Source organism: Cimex lectularius, unplaced genomic scaffold (genome assembly GCF_000648675.2).
Source record: "Cimex lectularius strain Harlan isolate CLEC.00 unplaced genomic scaffold, Clec_2.1 scaffold100, whole genome shotgun sequence".
In the NCBI taxonomy this organism is placed as follows: Eukaryota; Metazoa; Arthropoda; class Insecta; order Hemiptera; family Cimicidae; genus Cimex; species Cimex lectularius.
Window position 1 is genome coordinate 233,947 of NW_019392663.1, and position 26,393 is coordinate 260,339.

Consider the following 26,393-nt stretch of genomic DNA (forward strand, 5'->3'; position numbering starts at 1 on the left):
TGTACAAGCAAGTGTTTCTCCTGGAGTTTACGTCCTTGCCCGGCGCATCTCCCTGCCAATCCGGGTAGGAATGTTCCTAGTTGTATTCATAGAATTGTTGGAATCCTCGGTATGATGGAAAATGCTTTTCCCTACGATGAATAAATATGGGGCAAAAAAATTAGCACCCTTCACAAGGAAAAACAGTCAAAAGTTTGTGTAACACTTCATGTTAAACATAGGATTAATTTGGTTGTAATTCTTACGGGTGTTTGAGATATGTATAATAAAATATTGTAGCTTGAATGGACTTCTTGGTTTTTTTGTACCCCCTACATATTTATCATAGGTAAAATCGTTTTCCATCGCACTGTGGATATCAAAAATACTATGAATTTTTGAGGATTTTTGTCACACATTTTGAAAGTCCTTTCCATTCTAAAGAACGTGATACAAGAAACTCAAACATTCTTGGAATCTTTCTGAAGATATTTATTTAGAAATCGTGAGATGCGGTCTGGTGTGATGTAGGTTTCAGAAAAACATTTTCTTATTGTACTGAAATCTACATCACACCAGACCGCATCTCACGATTTCTAAATAAATATCGATTAACGGTCACTAATCACCACACCTTTCAGAAGATATTGAAGTTTTCGATCGAAACTTGATAATTTCAGTTTATCGTGCAACTGATTGTTGTTCTTTAAAGTTAGATATTAAAAAATGAATAAAAATACATTTATATAGTTTATTAAATTAATATTTAATTTCTCCTGTTTCATCCTGTTAAAAATAAAAGGTCGTTTTAAATTCACACCGTGTGTAACTTTAATGGAAGAACGCTCAACGCTCACAATTACTTGTAAAAAAAATACATTTTTTATAATTTTATCTTCGCCCTTAGTTATCATGTCTGGTTTTGTATTTTAATTGAGTGAGTTAACTTGAAATATAAAAAAACCAATTTAACGATTGGCTGAAAGCGGGGTCCTTTGAAAACTTCATAAACAAAATTCCTTCTTTTACCTGAAATTTTTCCTTCTAAAACTTTCCCCAAAGTTAACTTCGATTTATGCCGTCATAATTTATACATAATTAAAACCGACTTTCTTTCGGTTTTCGAGCGATACCGTAATTTTTGAAATTTTATTAATTAAAAACCCTTTTAAGTAAAACGTTCTTTGGAACATTTTCAATTATAATAGATTTAACGAACTACACTTCCAGATGGTAATCGTGCATAAGACGAATTTCTCATAATTCTTTTTCAAATAATATGGGAGCTTGATGTGGAACGCTTTACTTTTTTCACATTTATAAAAAGAATATGATAATGAAATATAATTCCTATCCAAGTAGAGCTCAACGTCCAAATTACCGTTGGGTGTTGCGAAAGGGTCACTCTTGCGCAATACTTTTGCCCAAATTAATCTCAAATAACTCCAAGTGCTATGACGGGACTTGAACCCAGAATCATTAAGCTCTGCTCTTTTTTAGCAGACTTTTTAGTTTTATAGTAGAGAAATTACATTTTAATGGTACACGCCATGCAAAAGAAGAATGACATTTGCTACGCATCTTTTTTTTAAATATTCCTTTTAAGCATAAAATCGTAGGACTCTAAATATTCAGAAAATTCGACCTTTTGCAAATACAAGATACGTTCAAACAGCCAAATAAAGAATGTATGTTTTTACCGGCAAAATAATTCGCCGGCCTTCTTTCTACATTGAAAGCGGCAGATTCGATCAGAGCATACTCTTCTTGTTGGCAAATCCCTTTGGTAGAACTTACTTTTTATATTGCTTCCATCCCAATCCCCCTCTTCTTTCAACAATTAGGGGTACGCCTGAATAGAGAGGACAGATGGGAAACTGGGAAAAATGGCGCGGAAAAGTTGGAACGTCGGAACACGTTCATACATAAGTAACTTCATGAACTTATAAGTAAAATATAAAGAACAATGAAGAATTCTTTAAAATTACGCAATCTACAAATAAGTATAGTCTTAAGATTTTATTACTAACAACTAAACTGTGAAAAAAGTGAGTTTAAAAAAGTGGGCGAGGTCGTCCGCGTGGCTCTTGCCAAGAGCACAAACTGTACATAGCCCTTTGAGAACCTGAGCCGAAAAAGTGGATTCGTCCTTACTCGATTAAGAATAGGTCATCCGCGGTTGAATCACGGGTACCAGCTTCTGGACCAAAGTCCATACCCATCAAAGTTTTTTATGCCTTGGCTCCTTACAGTGAGCGTGTAGGCATAGTCTGCTTTCACTATGCAGACAGAATCGCAACTCATCAGTAAAGACAATTGCGTTCCAATTGGTGTTCTCTTCTAGGCGCCCGCTGCAGCATATTCTCCAGAGCAGGTCGTCTCAAAGGGGCGTACGATGTGAGTCCAACTTCCCAAGAGCTCGAATCGTTCGTGTAGATAAAGGCCTTGCCAAAACATCTTGTACATCATTTAGGAGGGCACTACGGAAAGGGTTCCGTCTTGCAGCAATGACAATATTTCTGTCCTCTCTCAGCGTCGTAATGCGCTGAGAAACACTACCAGGCCTACTATTGGCACTTCCAGTCTCTCGGAATCGGCATAAGCCCGGGAGACTACGCTTTGAGGAACGTCAACTGCCTCTGCGATATCCACTTGCCGGTGACCTCGATGACTCATTCTCACAATAATATTGCGAAATTATACGGTTCAGGATTATGCCTTTCCATGGTTACAGAGAAAACTACTGGATTAAAATGGAGAAAAGACGAAAAAAATTTGTTTGTTCTCAAAATGAGTAATCTTCATGTTTACTATTCTTAAGTAAATCCGTTATTAAAAAAGAGAATTAACCAACTTTTGGATTTTTGTTTGTACTTTCTATTTTGTTTTATCAAACTAAGAAGAATATATCAGTTAATTTAATTAAAATTAATAGAATAAGAATAAATTACAAATATCCCTATTCATATTGGAGCAGTTCATTTCCATTGGAATCCAACGATTATTTTAGACTCCTGTTTAGTAATAAACTTAACCCGCAGCTATAATTATTACAGCTGTATTTTCCTTTATGTATTTTATCTCGGAGGAAACATGAATCGCGTCAAATTATTGTACATCTGTCGCATTAACGTAGTTTATTAACTATAAATATTGAGGTGATCAGGCGATTATTTAGCGTTTAAACAATAGATATGATTCAGTTGGCACTCGTCTAACGTCGGAAATAGACAGCCCACACCTGTTTAAGCCGTCAACCACAATACAACACAAATAAACATATTTTATTTCATTTATTTATAGAATTCTATTTATAAACAGGTTCATTAAAAAAAGGCTATGGAATCACTATATAAAACACGGCACAAAAGAAACACATGAGTGTCTTACAACTAGGACAATAAATAAAATAGAAACTTAATACTTTTCCATTGATTTTTTTTTGTTATTTTTGTGTCAATGTGTGGTTGTTAAAGCCGAGTGGGAAAATTTATTTCTCAATAATGCTCTCTGTGCAATTTAACCAGACCCTAAATTAAAAAAGGTTTAAAAAATCTGCGAAATTATATATTGTACACGTTTGGCATTAAAAAAAAGAATTTACAATAATAAAACCTCAGCTGTTTAAAAGAAATTATAATACGTTCAAGTGAAATTACATTCGAGAAATAGTTGAAAAAGGAAAAACGGGTGAATGTATAATAAAAATAAATTTGGAATTGCGGCGTGTGTAATGTCGGTGAGGACGAAGCGGGCCGGGGGCGGATAAGGGCGCTTAAGAGGATGTTCCTTCTTATTTATGCATGAAGATACCTTCTCCCTCCCAACAATTTACCTTCTATTAAGTCACATTAAAACTACATTAGCCTAGTTTGTCATGCGAGAAAACATGAAAGCCTCTTATCCTAACGTTATTTTTTTAAGAAATAGGCGAATTTTACAATCTTTCCCATGAGGAAAACATGTCGAAACGATACCCACGACGGTTTATGGAGTTAATTTCTTAACTAGTAGAAATTTTCAACAGTTTTAAATAAATATTTTTATACCGGCCTTTTTACGTTGGGTTTATTGAGTTTTCAAACTCGTCTATCCCATGATGATGGTTAGTGGTGTTTGGTGTAGCTCGAGGATTCTGTTTTTTATGTTTATAGTTCATTCTTCTTGATTGGAGGTCATTCGCCAGTCAAGATACCCGAAGTAGCAGATGATGGATTCAATAGTAATAGGGTTAGGTTAAAATAGGATTCTGGTTGGGTGAAGATTGTTTTGGATGTTTTAGTGTTTTTTGTATCTGTAATGTTCAGTACTGTCCTTTTAAGTCGTGTATGAGAATTCCATCTCAGTTGTTAAGATCCCACCCCCCGAGGTATCGGATGATGCTTTCGATAGTAAGGGGTGAGGTTATATAGATTGGAGGTGCAGTGAAGGTTATGTTTTGGATGGTTTAGTGATTTTTTGTATCTGGAAGGTTCAGTTCTGTCCTTTTAAGTCGTGTACGAGGATTCCATCTCAGTTGTTAAGTCCCGGTATCGGATGATTCTCTAAGTAGTAAGTTCTCACTTACTATACACTATAATAAATTGAAGGTTAGGCAAAGATTATGCTAGGATTTTGTAGAGTTTGCTGTGTGGAGGATTTAGTTCTGTTCTTTTTGGTCGTATAGGAGGATCACAGATTAGCCGGTTGTCAAGGAACAGCCCGAGGTAGCGGATGATGCTTTCGATAGCAACAGGGTGAGGTTATAATAGATAGGAGGTTGAGTGAAGGTTATGTTTTAGGATTTTGTACTGTTTGTTGTATCTGCAAGGTGTAGTTCCCTTCTTTTTAGTCGTATATGAGAATTCAATCTCAGTTGTTGAGGCCCCTCCTGGAGGTATGATGATTCTTTCGGTAATAAGTCCTCACTTACTATACGCTAAAATAAATTGAATGTTAGGCAAAGATTATGCTAGGATTTTGTAGTGTTTGCTGTATGAAGGATTCAGTTCTGTTCATTTTGGTCGAATATGAGGATCTCAGGTCAGTCGGTTGTCAAGGTACAGCCCGAGGTAGCTGATGATGCTTCCGATAGTAAGAGGGTGAGGTTATATAGATTGGAGGTTCAGTGAAGGTTATGTTTTGGATGTTTTAGTGATTTTTTATATCTGGAAGGCTCAGTTCTGTCCTTTTAAGTCGTGTATGAGGATTCCATTTCTGTTGTTAAGGCCCGGTATCGGATGATTCTCTAAGTAGTAAGTTCTCACTTACTATACACTATAATAAATTGAAGGTTAGGCAAAGATTATGCTAGGATTTTGTAGTGTTTGCTGTGTGGAGGATTTAGTTCTGTTCTTTTTGGTCGAATATGAGGATCTAAGGTCAGTCGGTTGTCAAGGTACAGCCCGAGGTAGCTGATGATGCTTTCGATAGTAAGAGGGTGAGGTTATATAGATTGGAGGTTCAGTGAAGGTTATGTTTTGGATGTTTTAGTGATTTTTTGTATCTGGAAGGGTTAGTTCTCTTCTTTTTAGTCCATTTAGTCCAGAAGATTCGGCACCACGTTCTTCGATAATTCTTTCAATTAGAATAACAAGACCAAATAACAATTTTTAAACTTGTGCCCTGAAGTATGCTACTTTCCATTCGGCTTATAAAACGTTTTTTTACTAATTTTAATGTTAATTTATGGAAAAATAATTAGAGCTTCTTTTATGAAATTTATTGATTACTAAAAAAGACCTGTTTTGTACTTTCACTGAAGCTGAACTTGAACATTGGACATAAAAACACTATTCTCTTTGAACACAGCCTCCACAATAGACGGCACTACTCAAATTAAATTCCCATAACGGAATTAAAAAAAGATTCGTTCATTTTGTTTTAATGGTGAAAATTATTGGAAATAAATTTATTTGATAAATCAGAGTAAATTCTAATAATATCTCATTTTTTAATGAAACCTAATTATTTCTCGACCAATAGAAAACGATTTTAACAAATGGATAAATAATCTTTTATTAAAATTTAAACGTGTTAAACTGAGACCTTTCAATAAACAATAATGCGCAATACCGTTTAGCAGCAAAGAACTTGTTTCAAACCATAAAAACCAAAAGCACTTTTTAAAACTCCAATCTTTCTATATATGAAATTCAATAGTTGTTATTTTCTCAAAGTAAGATTATAGTATCTCTTCATAAAACTTCATAAAACAGCAGTTAAATTTGAAAGAAAGTGTATCATTATATGTTAAAAAGCGTCCAGGTATGAATTTTAAATTATTAAATAATCGGTCCTAACTTCATCTGAAGTACTGTGCCAGGTTTATGCAAAACCTGTGAGCCGAAATCCCCCAAAACAATTTTTTTATTTCAAAAAGTTCAAAATAACCAAATCATAAAGACTTTTTTGCCGAGTAAATTGATAGGTAAGAATGAAAATGTGTTAATATGAAAAAAACATATCCATGCCAAAATAAACTTCAAATACTTCTCGGCTTTTTCTGCCCATAAATCAATTCCGTCGTTGGGTTTGCTTTTCTACACACAATCACTATTATTTTCGTTATTCAAGTGTATAGGTTGGACCTTTTTTTATTTTGTAGCAGTGAAGAAATGGTTGCTGTTAATACGGGGGCGTCTAATGCGGGGCACTGTGTATGTTAAACCCACAAGACTTCAGCATGGCAGAAGTGTTAGTCCCTGCGCCGTGAAGCTTCACTTAGTACACTCCTAGACTTTCAAAAATCGTTACACCAATTTAATTATCAACTTACTGACAAATCAGTTGTTTATAGGAAAAAGTAATAAAAAAATAAAGATTAAGAAAAAACATAAGGATTAATTAATTATTCTTTCTAAGGTCTTCGTTGAGATAAAAAAGTCAGTGTCACAAGCGTTTTTATCTCAACCAAGACCTTAGAAAGAATAATTAATTGATTGAAAGAAGTAACTTAGTCATTTGACTACGAAAACGTAAATGGATTAATAAGGATTTATGCTAAATCAGGACACTTGGTTACGAACAGGTATATAGAGTGTTTTTTTATATTTCTTTCTCCGTTCACTGCATTGGCTATAAAAATAGTCTATCTGACTTATTTTTGTTTGACGTTTGTTCGTTTATTATAATTCTCAGTTGTGTTAACAATAAATGTCCTATATTTCCTTTTTTACCTGTTTGGATTGGCTACGATTCTTCCTCTTAATTAACGTCTATATCTATCTCTTTTCTGGCTATACAAACATATAAAACATTTGTGTGATAGCGTCGTCGTATAAAATCTAGATGCCTTCTCAGCATGTTCTGTAGTCAATAAGCTAGTAATTAATGTAGAAAAATGCAGGCTTGAAACTTTTTAAGAAAAGGACTTTATAAAAGAGACTTGATTTCACAAAAATCACATAGGCCCAACAGTGAAGATGACAAAATGCCGAAAAGCGTCTGACCGATTAAACTTAGAAAGATGGGCAATTTCATCACCACGCAGGCCAGAGGAGGAAATCTCACAAAAACATTTGCTGTTATTCCTTTGAAAACCTTTTGAAAAACTTCTCGTTTGTAAATCTTTGCCATGTACAGGTTTTTTATTTATTTTTTTTATGGCTCCGAATCATTCAGTTAATAATTGATGCTGCATTAATTGTTGGTTAGTGTAAAGGAAATTACCGTATTTAAAACGCTACCCAAGCAGAAACTATAATCCTTGCCACAAAACATATTCGGCTGGTTATTAAAGCCAGGAAAATTTGAAACAAAGAAGCGCAGTCAATGATAATTCGATCTGGGGCATGATTTGAACAATAAACATCTTATTAGAATTCTGTAAATATCCTGGTATTGGAATTCAAAATAACAATTGTGAATGGTGTGATTCAGGCTGCAATGATTTCCTTTTAATTATTGTAAAAAAAAAATTAGACATTGTTTTGTGTTTCAGGTGGAGATTCTGGTCCAAGCGGATTCGAGATTTTCGACTCCGAAAGTGGCCAAGAACTGACACTTTCCCCACAAACCTTTGCCAATACGGAGGCATTCATCAATGACAGCTCAGGGAGCCCTGGAGTCTCGGGGCCGGACAACGACACAGGTAAGACGGAGCAAAGCCTATTTTAATAATAAATTAAGGGGCGTCGGTGGCCGCAACGGTTTAGGCGTTGTCACGGCGCTCATCACTGTAAGGTAAAGATCCCGGGTTCGAATCCAGGGCCGCTGGATACATTCGTACAAATGGGCTTTCTTTCAAAAACACCGGCACCCTGAGGGTTTATATGACCTCTGCTTTTGCGAACCCTCGTAAAAAAAAAAAAAAANTTGTTGTCTCATTATTTTCCCATCCTTGTGGCAACACCAAAATAAACTTTTATCTTAATTAATTAATATTTATATAAGGTATTGGCTGAGATAAAAAGTCAGCGTCACCAGCGGGATTCGAACCCACGATCTTCGGCTAAATACACCGTTGCTCTACCTCTTGAGCTATCGTGATTTCGATTCGATCATTTGAAAAAAGTTAATTGGTCAATCGGGCCACGAACTGTAATGGATTTAATAATTAAACTGAAGTATATCTTCACGAAAGGTCTTCGTGACGATTTCATTTGTCGCCGAGAATCAAATAGATTACACGACATTTGAAAAATGGCAAAAAGGAGGGGTTGTGATGGGAAGTTAGTGTCCGAGCGGACTTTTATCTTAACTACAAAAATTTGACCTTACTATAAATTCGTTATAACGAATTGTCTAAATATTGTCCAAAAATAATTTTTAATTGTGGAATATTTAAATTTTTGTTAGTTTTACCCTTTGTTTATTAAGCCCACCAAAACCCCAGTTTCATTTTCACCGAAAAATCTTCTGCACGTATTATTTTATTCTCATTAAAATGTTTAGTTATTTTTATATATTTTTACCACCAAAATCTAATTCTGAAATAGCGTTTTTTCCTCAACCTTTTATCAAAAAAATGTCTTACAATTATCTTTTATGGGTAAAATAGTGTATTTTAATACAAACCCAGTTAAAGGAAATCAAAAGGAAAGGAGTGAGAAAGGTTCTCGGACTCTTCGATTTCGGAGGCTTTTCATTCTGGCGAAGGAATGGGGTTGATTCCTTTCCTCTTTGCCAATTACACGACTGAAAAAAAGGAGATACCAAAATCCGTGAGTAGCGTTAGCCCTTCAAATGCCCCCGAGTATCGACAAGACTCCCCCTGGGAATTCGGCCGCCCTCCTGACGCAATCACTTCCGTTATTCCATTTATCATCTACAAGAAACTAGTTGAAAACATTTCGGTTTTAGCAACATGTCGGAATTTATGAGTATGTTGAAGAAAAAAAATACCACTGAAACCGAAGATAGAGAAAAATGAACACGCTGTACAATTACGACTTATTTATAAATTTTGACTATTTTAATTTAATTTAATGTTCTTAAGAAGGTTAGGTGCGGATAAAACGTTGCTAAGTTGCTACAAAGTCACTGGGTCCATCACTATTGTTCTCCTGGGCTCACTATCCAGCAATTCCATAATCTTGATTAGTGACTCATCAGTTATAAATTACTATAAGACACCTTTTTCCGTTCAGTTCTCAAATAAAATTCAAGGTAACCCAAAACCTCCAGTATGACCCCTGGTTAGTACATACCGTATTCCAATTCATCTCTGAAGTCACCTGTCATATAATCATGTCATCTATTGTTTATAATTTTTATTGGCTTCCATAGCATTGATGGCACTCAGTTATACTTAACGGATTCATAATTTCTTTCCCAGTGAGTAGAAAGGTTTTCCTTGTAATTGCAGCATGTTATATGTATTGAGGATTATACTTCTTCATGGCATGTCCCAAATACGCCCAATGACTTTCTGTTGTTTATTGGATGAATAGGCAAATCCGATTAACAGATTTTGGCCTTGATGAGCCGTTCTGCAGTAAGCTAAGGTGAGACTGTCTGAATGCCTGTATGTCCAGGGATGTTTTTATCAAGACCCCATCCCTTCTTTATGGCAGTTCGACAATTTGGAGTAGGGTTCTGGTACTGGGTACCTCTGACACTCTCTGACTTCTTTAACCTTCCGTCCTGTGTGTCCTAGACCCAGACAAAGAGTCAGTTTATGAAGCAGGTGTCAAGTAAGGCAAGTCGATAGTTTCCCTTAACGAAACTTATGTCTCTCTGGATATTGTTCCACCTGTCATTGATTAGTATTTATTAAAATATTACCTTAACATTCACAATAAATAATAAGTAAATAATCTTATGAATTACTGTAACAAAAATAATTTTTAAGTAAGTTTGGTTCTGAAATATTGACACAGTGTAAAACAAACAAGCACCGTTTAATTCATCTGTTTAAATATAGACTTTATTTATTTCAATACAGTGCCACGCCCTATGTGAAATAAGGGAAAATGTTGTTTTAAAACCACGGCAGAGTCCCGGTTGAAATCATCTCTACCTTTAATCCCTGGAGTTGGGAGTAATCAAAACTCGTTTAGCAGAGTTTCGCACCCGGCGAAAGAACTCGGTAAATAATTTGATGTTTTATTTGAGTTTCTCTTCTTTCTCACATTGATTTCTCCCTCTGTGGAAAGGTTTTTGCATCATCTCGATCGAGAGATTCAAGTTTTCATTTGTTTAAGAAATCAGGCTTTTAAATTTAATGAAACATCGCTGAATCATTTATGAAAGTGTATCAAAAACAGGTAGAAATCCCGGGATCTTTTCTCCCAGATTAGCCGAAGTGACGGTCGTATTATTTATACAAGTGTATTTTATCGGTTACAGACGGTTCCACATAAAAATAAACCCTAAATTGATTAAATGTTTGGTTAATAGAAACAAGTGCGAATTATTTGGATAGGCAAGCTAAAAAACAATTCCGTTATTTGCAATTGTAGGTCAATCTTCCCCTATCATTCCTAATTTCCCAAACTCTATTTTCATTACATCTATTAGGTTTCGTCGTCCGATTGACCAAATAAATTCTTTTCAATTAATTAATCTTTAATTAATGGTTTGGTTGAAAAAGGGCAAAAAGGAAGGGAAAATTCAAAAGGTGGGGTTGAGATGGGAAGTTGGTGTCCGAGTGGCTCAAGTGGTAGAGCAATGGCGTATCTAGCCGAAGGTCGTGGGTTCGAATCCTGCTTGTGACACTGTCTTTTTTATCTCAACCAAAACCTTAATTAAAGATTAATTAATTGAAAAAATCTATTTTCATTGTTATGACATTTCATCCAGAACTGTTGTTCTCCGTTTGATATACGGCTATGTCTGGAACAATTAGAATCTAATATCCACAATAATTATCGAAAAGTAAAAACACGACAATAAACGAGAAAAAAGAATAAATTTGTCTTTTTTTATTTGTTTTTCAATTTTTTCCTTGGAAAACATTAAGTAAAGTAGTTGTTAGATGTTTACATTATCAGTATCAGATCCCAATAAACCCCGCAATCCTTTGAATCCAGGATGGCAGTGGGCCTAAAGGCTTCGTTTTTTTTCTGTTGAGGTGTTGCTGGGTTGAATGATGACTCCGTGTTTCAAGCTAAAACGCTAAAAAATCGCACGGTTGTGAGTTGTGCCATAGAAAATCATAAAAGAGGTTACACTGAAAATATTTCCAAGGGCCACAAGCCCTAAGACCAATATCAAATATTACAAATCCTGAGAAATATACGTTCGGTATCAGGACACAAAGGGGTTCTGGGTAATCAGCAAGCAGATCAACACGCCAGAGGAGGATCTGTAAGACGTCTCATAGGCCTGGGTTCCTCCAGCTCAGAATGGGTTCCAAAAAAATAAAGAAAACTCATGATGAAAGGCCCCCACCAAAACTGGCGAACACGTGTCTTCAGTTAGTTATCAAACCCTTGCTTTATGATATCCGCTCAACATCATCATCCAGTGGCATCATCATCCAGTGGCATCATCACCTTTATGAAGAGGCCTACCGAATTTACCTTTTTCTTTCCACCCCCTTACCTGCGAGCAGTACGAACATTCTTCTGTCCCTTTTCTCCTATTTATTCCAAATTAACAATCGCCCTATTTTCTTCTGTCAACAACCTTTGGATTTTCCTTGATTAGAATCCCTGGAAACCTCCCAGATTAGATCCATTAGTACAGTCGTACCAGCCACCTCCTCTCCTTTAGTACGCGTAAACTGATGTGTGTCCGGGATGTCTCATAGTAAATATTGAAGATAAGCTTTAAGGTATAATTAATAGTATATCGTTGGTTTCTCAACCTATGACGCAACCGCTTTTCTGAACTTTATTCCTCTAAACACAGAACTACTGCGTCAGTCTTTCCTTCCTCATCAATGCTTTCAACGTGCACCTTCCCTTTATGTACATCATACCAAGATCACACACGGACATCTTCTATAGCCGGGAACACACTTACCCGCTGCAACGCCATGCGACGCTACCCGATGCTACCTGACGCCTTGCCACGTTTTGGTGGGGTGTGCACATCTATCCGAGACAAGCACACGTCACGTACAGTCCACAGCGTTTATCACAATAATCACTATCACAATCGCAACGCATCTTTTATTCTTAATGTACTATTTTGAGCAAAACTTTGTAGTAAATTGTTAGTTTAATTTTATAAGCACCATCTAATAAATTGTTTGTTAAACTTAATTGTTTTAAATAAAATTACTCCTAACCATCATAATTAAATAATGTTTATAAAAACTTATGAATTTGGTTTACATTAAAATAACATGTTGTAATTAATATAACGACAAAATTACATGTACTTAGTTTGAAATAAACTACAAAAAATATGAGTGTCCTGTTCTGATGCTACCCGACGAAAATGGTGTAATTTTACGAGCAAAACTATGAAATAAATTGTTAATTAAAATTTTATGAGCAAAACCGTGTAATAAATTGTTCCAATTTTAGTATATGTACCACCGAAGCGAGTACAATAAATTGTTAGTGAAATTCATTATATCAAAAAATGTTATTCCGGTGTTTTGATTAATTTTCTACCAAACCATTAAATTTTTTTTTAATAAAAACTAATTAATTTTTAATCACAGTTAATTTGGTTTATATTAAAATAAGTATGTTTTAATTAATATAACGACAATAATACATGTAATTTGAATAAAAATATGAGTGTCCAGTTCTTTTGTCTTCGACTGTACATGCTACCCGACGAAAATCTGGACAGTGGGGATCGCAGAGCGTCGGGTAGATGTGCACGGGGGTAATGCAACCTTTTGGAAAATCGGAGTTTGGATTTGCGTCGGGTAGCATCGGGTAGATGTGCACGGGGGTAATGCAACCTTATGGAAAATCGGAGTTTGGATTTGCGTCGGGTAGCATCGGGTAGCGTCGCATGGCGTTGCATCGGGTAAGTGTGTTCCTGGCTTAATGAAGGTGGGAGCAGGTTCTTGCCCGTTGTGTGGAGAGCTTAGTACGGTAAAGGATATTACAGACTATAAAGAACTAAGTCAGCAAAGAAAGGAATAATTGTCGAATGACCTATGCGCGGTCTTAAGGCATGGCAACAGGAACAGATCGCTGTTCCAATATCTCAGGGTAATAAATATTTTTAAATGTATATAGATCTTTGTACCTTCATTTATGTGATATGTGTTATTTATTGGAATGAATGTATTTATTTGCGTGCATGAAAGGGCTTATCTCCCAAATACCCCGAGGAATATCGGGCGCTCTGGGATAGTGTGAATGATTCTTGGTGTTTATATGAAATTTATTAGCATCAATGGCAGGGTTTATCCCCAATTACCCCGAAGAATAGCGAATCACTTGCGCAGTATGAATACTAATTAAACTATCATGTTTTTTATCTTGTTTCTCTGCATTTGTGCTTGTTATTTGCGTTATATAATGTACAATTGACGACGCTCTAAGGTTCAAAGGGGATAGGGTGAAGAAAAGAGAAAATTGGTTACTGTTATATTATAAAACAACATAACTTGGCTGGAGAAACGGTAAAAAAATTAGCAGGATTAAAACGCGAAAAAGATAAGAAAAGAAATGCAAAGCTAAGGAAGAAGGGGCTGGCGATGAGTTTACCGGCCCTAAAAATAAAAATAAAACGTGTATAACATTTATCCCAGTAATTTCGCCCAAATTAAAATATTTGATAAAGAAATACATACCCAACATCAATTTGCATACTAAGCTCAAGGGTAAGAAGGTAAAGTCGAATTTATCGAATTTGTATTTAGGATTTCGCGCAGGGAATGTCCATTCCAACATTACAGAGGATAAAAAATAGAATTTATTATCTCATTGAGATAATATCCAGAAATGGTATTGGACTATGAAAACATTCAATAACAAGTGGGAATCAATTTGACCTTTTGAACGTTGAAATAATTGCAGTCTCGATGACTCAAAAAAAAGAATAAAAGAGGTTCTACATATTACAATGGAAAATAATAATTGTTAAATTAACAGGATTAATTAATAAATCGGTTGAAAGCTTGGCAGTAATAATTGAATTTGCTTTTTCATCGAAACCATACAGTATATTATCCAGATTATTCGTTGGAATTATATTTACGACAGTTTGTCACAAACGGGTTTACTCATTAATCATTCCTTTTGACAAGAAATAAAGAAAAAAAACGGCCACAATATTTTTAAATAAGATTTAAGAATTTTGTTTAAATAACAGAAAGCTAGCATTTATGGTAGTACAAATTGAGGCTATGAGGTTTTTCTTGTGATAAAACGGGAATCAACAGCATTCACAACTTGTTTGTTCCAACCCCCTTTTATCTTCGCTCTTTACCGGTCCAATTTATGGCTGTGTTTATCCTTTGTACTGATAAAGGACGGACCAACAGTTTGACACTTTTAAGGGTCTGCCACAACAAGAAGATAGCCGGGAGGAAAACGATTAAAATGCCACCGGAGGCCAGTGAATGATTTGTCCTTGTACAGGTGATTCTGTCACAGTTCGTTAACATTGGCTGATATAAATACGTCCATTTTTATATCAATGTCGATTTAAATGATTAAAGGTTTAAAGACAGTCTTTATTAACAATATGACAAAAAAATATAGTACAAACGCCCCGTTGAATAATTTATTATGAATACAACGTATTTCTAGAGATTATTTGGAGATCGTGAGATTCAGTCTGTTGTCACGTAGGTTTTAGAAAAACATTTTCTTTATCGTGCCAACGTTTCGATCTTTATTGAGATCATCTTCAGAGCCTGGGATTTATAAATATTGTTTAAATTTTACAAATACATGTAGGATGTGAAAAAATGAATTTATTCAATGCAAGAAAATTTTAGATTATAAAAAAACTTCATACAATGCTAGAAAATTTTATATTAAAAAAATGAATTTATACAATGCTAAAAAATTTCAGATTAAAAAAATGAATTTATACAATGCTAGAAAATTTTAGATTCAATCAAAGTATTTGTATTCACTCAAAGTGTTTGTTTTCTCTGTAGATTCATTTTTCCTGAAGTTAAGAATAATTATAAAAATGTGTGGCATTTAGTGACCGTTAATTAATGATGAATTGGAGATCTTGAGATGCGGTCTGGTGTGGCGTAGGATTTAGAAAAACATTTTCTTTATCGTGCCGACGTTTCGATCTTTGTTGAGATCAACTTCAGGGCTCAAAGTGTTTGTTTTCTGTGGGGATGTGTCATTTTTGTGTGTCGTGTTGAGAGTGCTAGTGAATTTACAATCATGAATGCCAGCCCTCTGTAAAGAGACCCTTGAGATGAGGGCTGGAGAAATATTTTTGGATTGTTGAAGTCGAAATTGTGTTGGTGTTCAAAATGGATTTTGTTTTGGTTTTTTGCAATCATAGATATGTTGCTTTACTCTCTTATCCAGATATTGGGATGTAATACCGATGTAAGTTGCCGGACAATTTAAACAATTGATTTTGTAAATTACATCAGATTTATTTGTTACAGGTATGTGATCTTTAATTTTGGAAAAAAGTGTTTGAATTGTTTTATAGTTTGTGAAAGCTATTATAAAGTTGTCAGAAGAGAGCAATGTGTTTAATTTATGTGATAGGCCGTAAATGAATGGCGTGGATATGTATGTGGGTTTGTCTGTATTTGATAAATTTGATGTAGTATTATTAGTAATAGTGGATGATGTTAGTGTTGAGTTGTAGTTGTTGATTATTTTGTTGATTACGTGTTTTTGTGGTGAAATGATTCATGGCTTACGGTAATAATTCTGCGATGTAGCCTTTTGGCGATCTGTGTTTCTTGGTTTTTGATACCAATCTGTGATTAATATGCCATCTGGTTGTTTTATTACGAGTATATCTAAAAATGCTACTGTTTTCGATTTCATGAGTAAATTTTAGGCGTGGGTGAAAGTTGTTAAATGTGTCTAACGTAGTTTGAATTTGATCTGTGGGAACTGCTGTCAATATATAATTTACGTATTCCCGACTTCCCTCCCCACCTCTTCAAAATCCAACGTATATAAACATAAAACATCAATATTTCACTGGCACTCTCAACAAGATAGACAAGAATGACACATCTACACAGAAAACAAACACTTTGAGTGAGTACAAATACTTCGATTGAATCTAAAATTTTCTAGCATTGTATAAATCCATTTTTTCAATCTAAAATTTTCTAACATTGCATAAATTCATTTTTTTAATCTAAAATTTTCTAGCATTGTATAAAGTGTTTTTTATAATCTAAAATTTTCTATCGTTGTATAAATTCATTTTTTTCACATCCTACATGTATTTGTAAATTGTACACAATGTTTATAAAACCCCGGCTCTGAAGATGATCTCAATAAAGACCGAAACGTTGGCACGGCGAAGAAAATGTTTTTCTAAACTTACGTCCACCAGACCGCATCTCAGGATCTCCAAATAATCATTAACTAACGGTCACTAAACACCACACTTTTGTTTTAATATTTAAAATAGTCATTCTTTCCTGAAAAAATCACTAAATCAGTGAGCAGATCAAGCGGCACATTGATAAATGCGCACAATTTTTTCCAGCTTTGGAATATGAGATATGTTATTAATTGAAGTAAATAAAGTTTTAACATCAAAGAAAGCCAAAAGGTCCTTTTCATATAAATTAACATTATTTATCACTTCTATGAACTCAAACGAATTCTTGACACACAAGGCCTGACATTTGGTCTTAACCCATTTCGACAGATAGTAGAACGGTGATTAAATTCCACAGATTATAGGTCTTAAAGGCAAACCTTTATTCCCTTTTAGGTAGCCTAAACATTTTAGGGGAAATCGAGTTGAGGATTTTTAATCTAATGCGTTCTCTCTTGTCGATGTAACTATTTTCCACAAATTTATCGAACAATCTATTTTTATTCCTTTCCAAAACTAGTGTGGGATTTTTTCTAATTTCCTTATTAATATGTCTTTTTATTATTAGTAGGTTTAGCATATTTCCTTGTATTCGTTTTGATGCATTAGAAAATTTATGTTTGCCTTGTCAGCTTTCACGGTGTACATTCAAAAGTTGCTTGGTTTTTCTAATTAAGCCAATCATTTTCATGTCTTGATTACATTTCCAAAAGGAAATACCATTTCTGACTATGTTTATTTCAGCCCTAATTTCATCTTGCATTCTTCTATTTTCGACCACATTAATCATCACCTCCAAAATCGTATTTAGCACAAATACAAGAAAGTTATATTTATTTTATGGTCAGGTGAAGTTACCCCCAAGTCAAAGTATCTCTCAAATACTTCTTTATGTATAAGAATAGAGTAACAAGTAACAAAAATAGAATCGATTGTTTCAGAATCTCGTTTCGGGAAAAAAAGTCCCATTTTCAGGCTGTACATTTTTCCATTTTCCGATTTAGCAAGTGATTTGTATTGAGAACCCTTTTGGATTTTTTCATACTGATCAGAAAAACCCTAAATATTGAAATCAATATGAACATGACGTGTTTCTACTGAAACAGACACCAGAATTTTACTGAGAAAAAAATTATTCTAAATAAAATACAATGAAAGTCGTAATGTTGTAAAATCTATATTTTTCAACTGTGCTTGAATGTCCAAAATGGTGTGCAACATTACTTTTTTTAAACTGTATTTTGCAGTTGTAACAAAATACGTTAACTTCATCAAGTAAAGGTTTCCTCAATTTTTTTGGGCTAGTTAGAGAATTTTTTCCCGAACAATTTGAACATTGTTGCAGGCAGATATTTTTTTATCTTGCGAAGGTCGTTCATCTTTTTAATGTTGACTGATAATCTTAGTACGTTGGTTCATAGTTGTTGAATCTGATTTGGTTAGGAGGAATTTTAAATAATAGATATTAATAACTTTAATATAATTAAATTTATCCATTAAATAGTCATTTTCTTTCTTAATTTTGTATTAATCTCATAAAACGAAGTATGAACCTCTACCGACAGCCACCTTATTACCCTGTGTCGTTTTTTCATTCACTTGGATGGTGTAGGTTTCTTTTTACGGAACGATAAAACAATATTTCCAATTTTCATTTTCGTTTATATTCCAACATTGTTTATTCATACGTGGTGAAATTGTCTCTGTTTGACATAGAAACGCTGGCGCATGCAACAACCTCCGTCATCCTTGAAAATATAAGTTTTATATTTGCAAATATAAAACCTTTTAAATTAGGAACTAAAGTTTCACTGTTCTGGATAAAGGAAAATTTAAATTGTTATAGCTTTAATTTGTTTGCTCGGTTCTTTTTAACCTATCAGGACACAACAAAAGACCAACTGATTAATCTACACTCTTATTACATGGGATTTCTCTTATAAAAGATTAATATGATATTTATGCAAGCTCTGCGTCCAAAATTAGGAAGCTAATGTAACGTAACTTGAGTTAAATAGTTAGACCGGGGGCTAATTGGTTCAACTTTGGACGGCTAAACTTGGCCCTGTGTAGCCATACAAGTTTGTTTCAGGTTGCCTACTTACTTTCATAGATGCTCCTAACGAGAACCACAGACGGGAAAACAACACTAGCATAAAACTTAATTTCACAATTTATGAAATCGTAGCTGGTGTTTAAAAAAATGATAAATACACGTTTTTGCATTATTGATCATCAAATTCCCTACCTTCATGCAGTTAAATTCCTAATGCCAGATATCTTCCTTCCTGTTCTTCAAGTGTCTAATATTCCCTCCTCTCGTGTTCAGCATTTATATCATTGATCTCCCCGACTCCATTCAGCATTGCGATTACCACCTCTATGCCGAAGATTCCCAAAGTCCTTCCAACCCTCCGATCTGCATTTGGCTATCAGCAGAATTCAGGAAGAACTGAATAAATAAATAGGCACATAAAACAACCCAGAATTAAATCCTAGGAAGTCCAATGCTATTGCTATAGGATCCGTCCCCCTCAAATCCCTCCTTTCACCATCAATAACGAGCGCATTTCCTTCGGCTCCAGTGTTAACAACTTCGGTGTGACCTTCGACAGGAACCTTTCCTGGAAACCACACATTTCCCAAATTTCCCGACGCTGTATTGGAACCCTCATTCAATTCCGCCGGTCCTGGCCCCTTCTACCTTTCACCACTCGTAAACTCCTTGTCTACTCTATCATCCCTCTCCAAGTACAGCAGTGTCACCCATGGTGCACTTTCGAAGAAACAAGATAAGCGTCTGAAAAGATAAATTATTGTTGCATATTTATTTTGGCCCACCAAACGTCCAGTCTCACACCTGTATTCAGATATATCCTGGCTTTATATATCCTTCCTTAGGAAGCATTACCTAGACTCCTTCCTTTACTAATCCATAACCTCTCGTTGAACTCATTATATTTTCCAGGTGCTTCAATTCAAATCTTCTATCCAATCTCTTAACACCCGCTCGTTTCCAAATGGCCTATCTTTTATCTTATTTTCCTGGTCATAAAGCCACCACATTTGAGCGGTCTTTCCTAGCTCGAGCCACAAATCTCTAGAATTTTCTTCCTTCGCCAATCCGCAAAGCTGCCTCCTTTACCACTTTTAAATCCCTCTTGTACCAGGATCTCATCTCCCTCCAAACAGAGACAACATAGACCAACAATATTATTAGGCCGTTTTTCCACATAAGAAAGCATTTTTCCTTCCTTTTCACAATTTTAAGGTTAACATTTTATGACTGTTCGTACAAATCAGAAATTCTTTTATTACTATTTTTTAATTATTATTATTGCTACTCCTAATTGTATTTATTTATATTTTGCGTTATGTGATTAATTTAAATTTATTTTACTATATGTTAACGTCAAACCTTCAGTAATTCAAGTGCCAGAGTTGTAAAAATTCCTGTAACCTCATTGTTTTTCCTCGTCCCAGAATAAAATATTTTCTCTCTCTCCCCCCTTTATCAAATAATTCTTGTATCAATAAGTCAGGATTGGGTCCCGAACAATTAATTAATAATTATAAAAATGTGTGATATTTAGTGACCGTTAATTAATGATGATTTGGAGATCTTGAGATGCGGTCTGGTTCAGAAAAACATTTTCTTTGCCGTGCCAAAGTTTCGATCTTTATTGAGATCATCTTCAGGGCTTAAAGTGTTTGTTTTCTGTGTAGATGTACCATTGCTGTGTGTCGGGCACTCTCAACACGACACACTACCGTGACACATCTACCCAGAAAACACACAACTTGGAAAAAAAGGATCTCCGGTGAGGTCACAACAGAACGACAATTCTTTAAGTTTTTGCCGAGCGTTCGACGATTAATCGTCATCATCAGGGCCTATTTATTATAGGAAAATATAACAGATATAATCGTCGAAAGCTCGGCAAATACTTAAAGAATTGTCGTTCTGTTGTGACCTCACCGGAGATCCCTTTTTTCCAAGTTGTTCAACTGCAGATCGAGCCATCATCTCATGTTTAAGAAAACACACACTTTGAGCCCTGAAGATGATCTCAATAAAGATCGAAACGTTGGCACGATAAAGAAAATGTATTTCTGAACCTAAATCACACCAGACCGCATCTCTCGATCTCCAAATATTCAATAATAAAAATGTTAATACACACACGAAAACAATAAATATGGGAAAATTGAAAAATGGCAAAAAGGAGGGAAAATTCAAAAGGTGCGGTTGAGATGGGAAGTTGGTGTCCGAGTGGATCGAGGTCACGATAGCTCAAGTGGTAGAGCAGCGGCGTATCAAGCCGAAGATCGTGGGTTCGAATCCCGCTCGTGCCATTGACTTTTTTATCTCAACTAAAAACCTTAATTAATTATCATATATTAATTGGTCAAACGGACCACGAAATTAGTGAATTTAATAAATATATTTTTTATTTTGGGAAGATTTTATTTCTTTTTATTCAAATATTCAAACCTTCCTTTAAGCTTTATTGCGCGATGATCCTAATTCTTGAATATCGTTTATTAATTCAAATGCTGGAGTACTCGATATTCCTTTATATTTCCCAATGAGGGTCGATGTGGTATTTAATATTCCACCATCGGCCCTCTTAGACAACCTGTTCGCGCTTATAAATACGTTCAGCCTCGCCTAACATTTGTGGCGACTAGAGTCGATCTAGATGGCATGCCGATCCAGACGCACTCAATTTAGACGGCATGCCGATGTTTTGACGTCTACTTCTGTATGATACAGTTTTGGCCGCTGTTGTTTGAGGTAATCTATAGTATGATCATTTTTTTTTCAACCCGTGTCATCTTTGTTCGATGCAAGTTCAACGACATGTCTAATGAGCATGTAGGTCTACACAAGTCGATCTTGATGGCATGTAAATATAGATATTACTCGCTGTGTCTATTATGCTTTCAGTAATGTTTTGTCCAGTGTTGTTTGAATGTACGTTTTGTCTTTTGGCCGTTTTTCATCCTACCGCAGCTTTCAAAAAGAAAATCTCACACTCGGATATTTTTGAGAAAGAATTTTTAATTAACTTACAGCTTAATGGAGTAAATACCATAACTGAGCTTTATTGGATGGAGCAATGAAGGAAGGTTCGCCGTTTGAGTTGCTAAATAACTGAAATTACTCTGATATGAATAAAGACTGAAATCAAACAGATAAAGAGAGAAAGAGAAAGAGAGAAAGGGAGAGAGAGAGAGAGAGAGAGAGAGAGAGAATTGAAAAATAAATCCATGAAACTAGAATTTGATGGATTTATTGCCTGGTGGGGAAGTGGGTGAAACCAGATGTTTCCCCGAAGTCATAACTCCTTGGTAACCGAGGGTTAATTGTTGTTTTCAATTGAGTTTCAACGAGCCCTCCGTGAATTAGAAATCACTAAAGTCGCACAAGGGGGATATACTTTCCTCTCCTAGACGTTCACCGTTAATCTGTTCTCCATTATTCAAATTGTTTGACATCATATTATTTCAATCGATCGAGTTTTGTTGTAATTTATGAATATGAACCACAGAAGTGAATTTCACACACAAAAGATCGAGTTATTAGAATTGATAGGCACTATTTTAAAATATAAAACCTTTTTTTCTTTAAAGAAATTTTTAAAGGAAAACTAATTATTCTTTTTTTTTCTTTGCAGTAGAAAGCAGCGAAGAAGGGAAAGGATCTTCAAGTGATTCTAGCAAACTCACTGTAAAAAAGCCACGTCCTAAAGCTTCTTCTCCAAACAGACAAGGACCTCAGAAATGTCCAGTATGTATTTTTATTGTTATCAATTTCTGTTTCAGTAATCCATTAATTTATCTGCTATATAGAACATTTAGATTTTAAATAATAAAATGTAAATTTTGGACTGTATTTGGAGAATAATTAATTAGTCAATGATTTTTGTCTGAAAACAAAATACTTATTTATAAATAATTTATAAAAATTTTTACAAAATTAGTTAATATTTTGTTCATTGAGAGGGAGGTAGAAAGAGAGAGAGAGAGAGACGTGTCAACTTAGCCCATAGTGCAAACATTTTTACCTAAACCCCAAAGAAAGTCAATTTTTTTAACAATCTTGCTGCCTGTCCCGTTTAATTGTATGCGTTTCTACAGGGCACTAACTTCAAATAGCAAGTAACAAAGAAAAACAATTTATTTTGATTATGACGTGGAATTACAATAAGCAACATTAACACAATACTAAATATAAGAAGTTAAAAAAACGTAAATGATACTATTATAAAGTTTGCTTAATAGATTCTCCGCAATGAATCAAGTGCCAAGACAGAGGAAGAAAAAGCTTCACTCTTCGCCCAACCCCTTTCCAAAATATTCCGCCCCATCCTGACATAATGGATGATGATCATAAGAAAACTATAGAGAAAGAACTAGTCCAACCTCTTTTTCTTTCCTCCAAAAGTTTTTCATTCTTCAAAGGTCCAGAATATCATCAAAAACCTTCCGACAATGAAAGTTCATGGCTCTGAAATACATCCTCTACCTCTTTTCCTTTTTTCTCAAAAGCTTTTCATCCTTCAAAAGAGCTCCGGAAACAACCTTGCAACCTCTAAAATTCTCCCACTCCGACGTACAAAAAAAGCCAACCGACTTCTTAGCATATCTTAAAAAATCGGTTCTAGGGACCACTCACTTCCCCTAAAGATGATCCCAAAACCCCATAAACCTAACCACTCACCTCAATCCTTTCACTCGATATGATCTATAATAGAAAAAATCCTCGAGATGCGTTTTTTGAAAAAAAAATCCATCCCATCCTAAAAGGACAAAACATCCCATTTCACATGTTCGGCTTCCGTGAACACCACTCCAATATCCAACAATGCCACTGATCATCCCCTGATTTGCACTGGAAGAGCTTCCCTTCAGTTACTTCTTCATACTCCGTACTTCTTGGTACTTCTTGACAGCTGCTTTCAAACTGGAATCCCGCAGGGTCATGCACACTTTTGAATATGATACTGCTCACCTGCTATCTTACAATAAAGATCCTCATCTCACATCAAACCCTACCCTCCAACGTGAATTCATGCCCCGAGTATACCTAGACCACATACACCATCCTAGGTTATCAGGATATCACAAATTAATTTTAGCAAAAAGAAAAACCGTCCCTCAATCTCTGTTTTAAAAAGGATTATCTTCTCAGTAGGGGTTGTGTAGGAATTTCTTCAAATAGACTTTTGTGGAGAACTCGAGGAAAAATACCATGTCCTCAGAGACAGGCTGGACACTACTAAGAGAATTGAGCGATAAAAACGCTTAAAGGGTATCAATCCAGTTATTTTTGATTAAATGCTTTTCGTGCTTGGTGTATTTGGGATTGAAAGAGAGTGGAAGATCAAATGTTTAGCTTGTTCACACCATTTAACCTAATATGCTAACAGGCGGGCACATTCGATCTTATTGAAAAGTTCCAGGTAAAGTTTGAATTGAAACAAGCATATGAAATAAAGTACAATGAGAAACGTAAACACTTGCATTCATCATAGATTGAACAATAAATCCAATCTGCTATTTGACTCTATACCAGCAATATTGAACAAAGACTCAGACCGAGAAAAACGTTATAATGTATTAATAAAAAATTTAAAGGAATAATAATTCTAACAATAAATATAAAAAAACGGTATCATGATGAACTTGTAACAAACAGATGGAAGGACACGGAAGTCGGGTGGTTAGGGCGTTAGACTTTAGTAAGTAGACACCTCGGTCGTGGGTTCAATTCCCACCGTCACCCTTGGAATTACTCACCCTTCACCCATCCAACAAAACAATTTTTTTCATTAACGAGGCGTGGCTAATATGGGAAACTAGAATAATACAACTAGAGTAATACACATGTATACAGACTGAACTCACTTGCATTATTCTAAACAAACTAGACTCTCAACACGCATCTACACGGAAAACAAACTCTTTGAGCCCTGAAGATGATCTCAATAAAGATCGAAACGTTGGCACGATAAAGAAAATGTTTTTCTAAAACCTACGTGACACCAGACCGCATCTCACCATCTCCAAATAATCATTATTCTAAACTTTTACTAGGTTTCGTGGTCCGCTTGACCAAATAAATTCTTTTCAATTAAGGTTTTGGTTGAGATAAAAAAGTGAGTGTCACAAACGGGATTCGAACCCACGACCTTCGGTTAAATACGCCGCTGCTCTACCACTTGAGCTATCGTGACTTCGATCCACTCGGACACTATGGGAGTTGTTCCACTCGGAGATGGGAAGTTAGTGTCCGAGTGGATCGAAGTCAGCGGCGTATTGAGCGGAAGGTCGTGGGTTCGAATCCCGCTTGTGACACTCACGTTTTTATCTCAACCAAAACCTTAATTAATTGCAAATGATTCTAAACTTTTGTTTATTGTATATATAATGCAAGTAGCAAATAGTTTCATTTACATTATTTAAAAATATTTGATTCCAGACTTTGCAAACTTTTGTCATCTAAACAATAAATGCAATGAACGCCATAATTTTTTTAAAATTTTAAAATATAAAAATAGGGTAAAAAATGTAAATAGTAATACATAAATTAAATAATTCTAGCAATCTTCTCCCTTATGCAAGTCCAATGTGAGCTTCAGAACAGTAATTACCCAGTTCAATTCCAAGCAAATCGAGGAGCTACAATGCATATTACCATGTAAAAGCTAAATTAATTAAATATAAATANTATAAAAGCCATCGAAGGCCACGATTCTATTGAAAAGTCTTTCCGGAGCAAATTTAGATTTTGACACTTTCTGCCCCCGAAATAAAAATCACGCTTTGACGCATGAAAGTGCGCATTTCTCTGAACGATAACAACTATTGATGATAAATAATTTTTTGACTTATAAAGAAGATGAATTGGAATATTTATAGTTAACAATAATCTACAGTTTACAAAAAAATTCAAATTCAAATTCTTGCCAAATTAGACAACTACTGACTTTCGAAAAATTTTGTCTGCCGTAACTGTTTGTTTCGCAACCAGGCATATACAATTTTATTCAAATCGGTTGAACGATTTTTAAGAAAATTTCACAAGGAGAGTTTTTTGGTGTTTAGTCTGCCTTTAACTTTTTTTGACGTTTCCTTCCTATTACAACCACAAAGTCGTTTCATCCTTAGCAAATTTTAGACAGATCAAACTTGCGTTCAACTTTAAAAATAATACAAAACCCTGTATAACTTTCAAAAAGCAATCTAGCAATAAATAAGAACAAGAATCAATAAAGACTATTTATGAAAGATTTGTCCCAGGTGTCCTTAACGTTAAATACACTTTTCCCCTTGGCAGTTTTGATTTTTAAACTTTAGATGAAAATTGGCCTTTAAGGAAGATGGGAAATAAAGGAAGGGTGGTGAAGTTTAATGACAGATAGGGAGGGATTCCCTCTTACTTTAGTCACCCGGCTTGGATCCTCTATGATGAAAACTTTTAAATAAGCAACCCAGGGTGTAGATACTTTATATTATACAATAACAAGCGGAAAATAAAGTATTAAGTTTTTATTATTAATCTTAATTCGTTA

The 26,393-nt window shown here is 35.0% G+C and overlaps 1 protein-coding gene across 6 annotated transcripts in view; it reads left to right on the forward strand.

Annotated features, from left to right (window-relative positions):
- LOC106672933 (mucin-5AC) overlaps positions 1-26,393 on the forward strand; it is a 287,198-nt gene that overhangs the window by 220,632 nt on the left and 40,173 nt on the right. For all 6 annotated transcript variants that reach the window (XM_024224975.1, XM_024224973.1, XM_024224977.1 and 3 more), the window contains 2 exons: positions 7,901-8,050; positions 22,494-22,606. In XM_024224975.1, the coding sequence (XP_024080743.1) occupies positions 7,901-8,050; positions 22,494-22,606 (263 nt within the window). The remainder of the gene's footprint in view (positions 1-7,900; positions 8,051-22,493; positions 22,607-26,393) is intronic.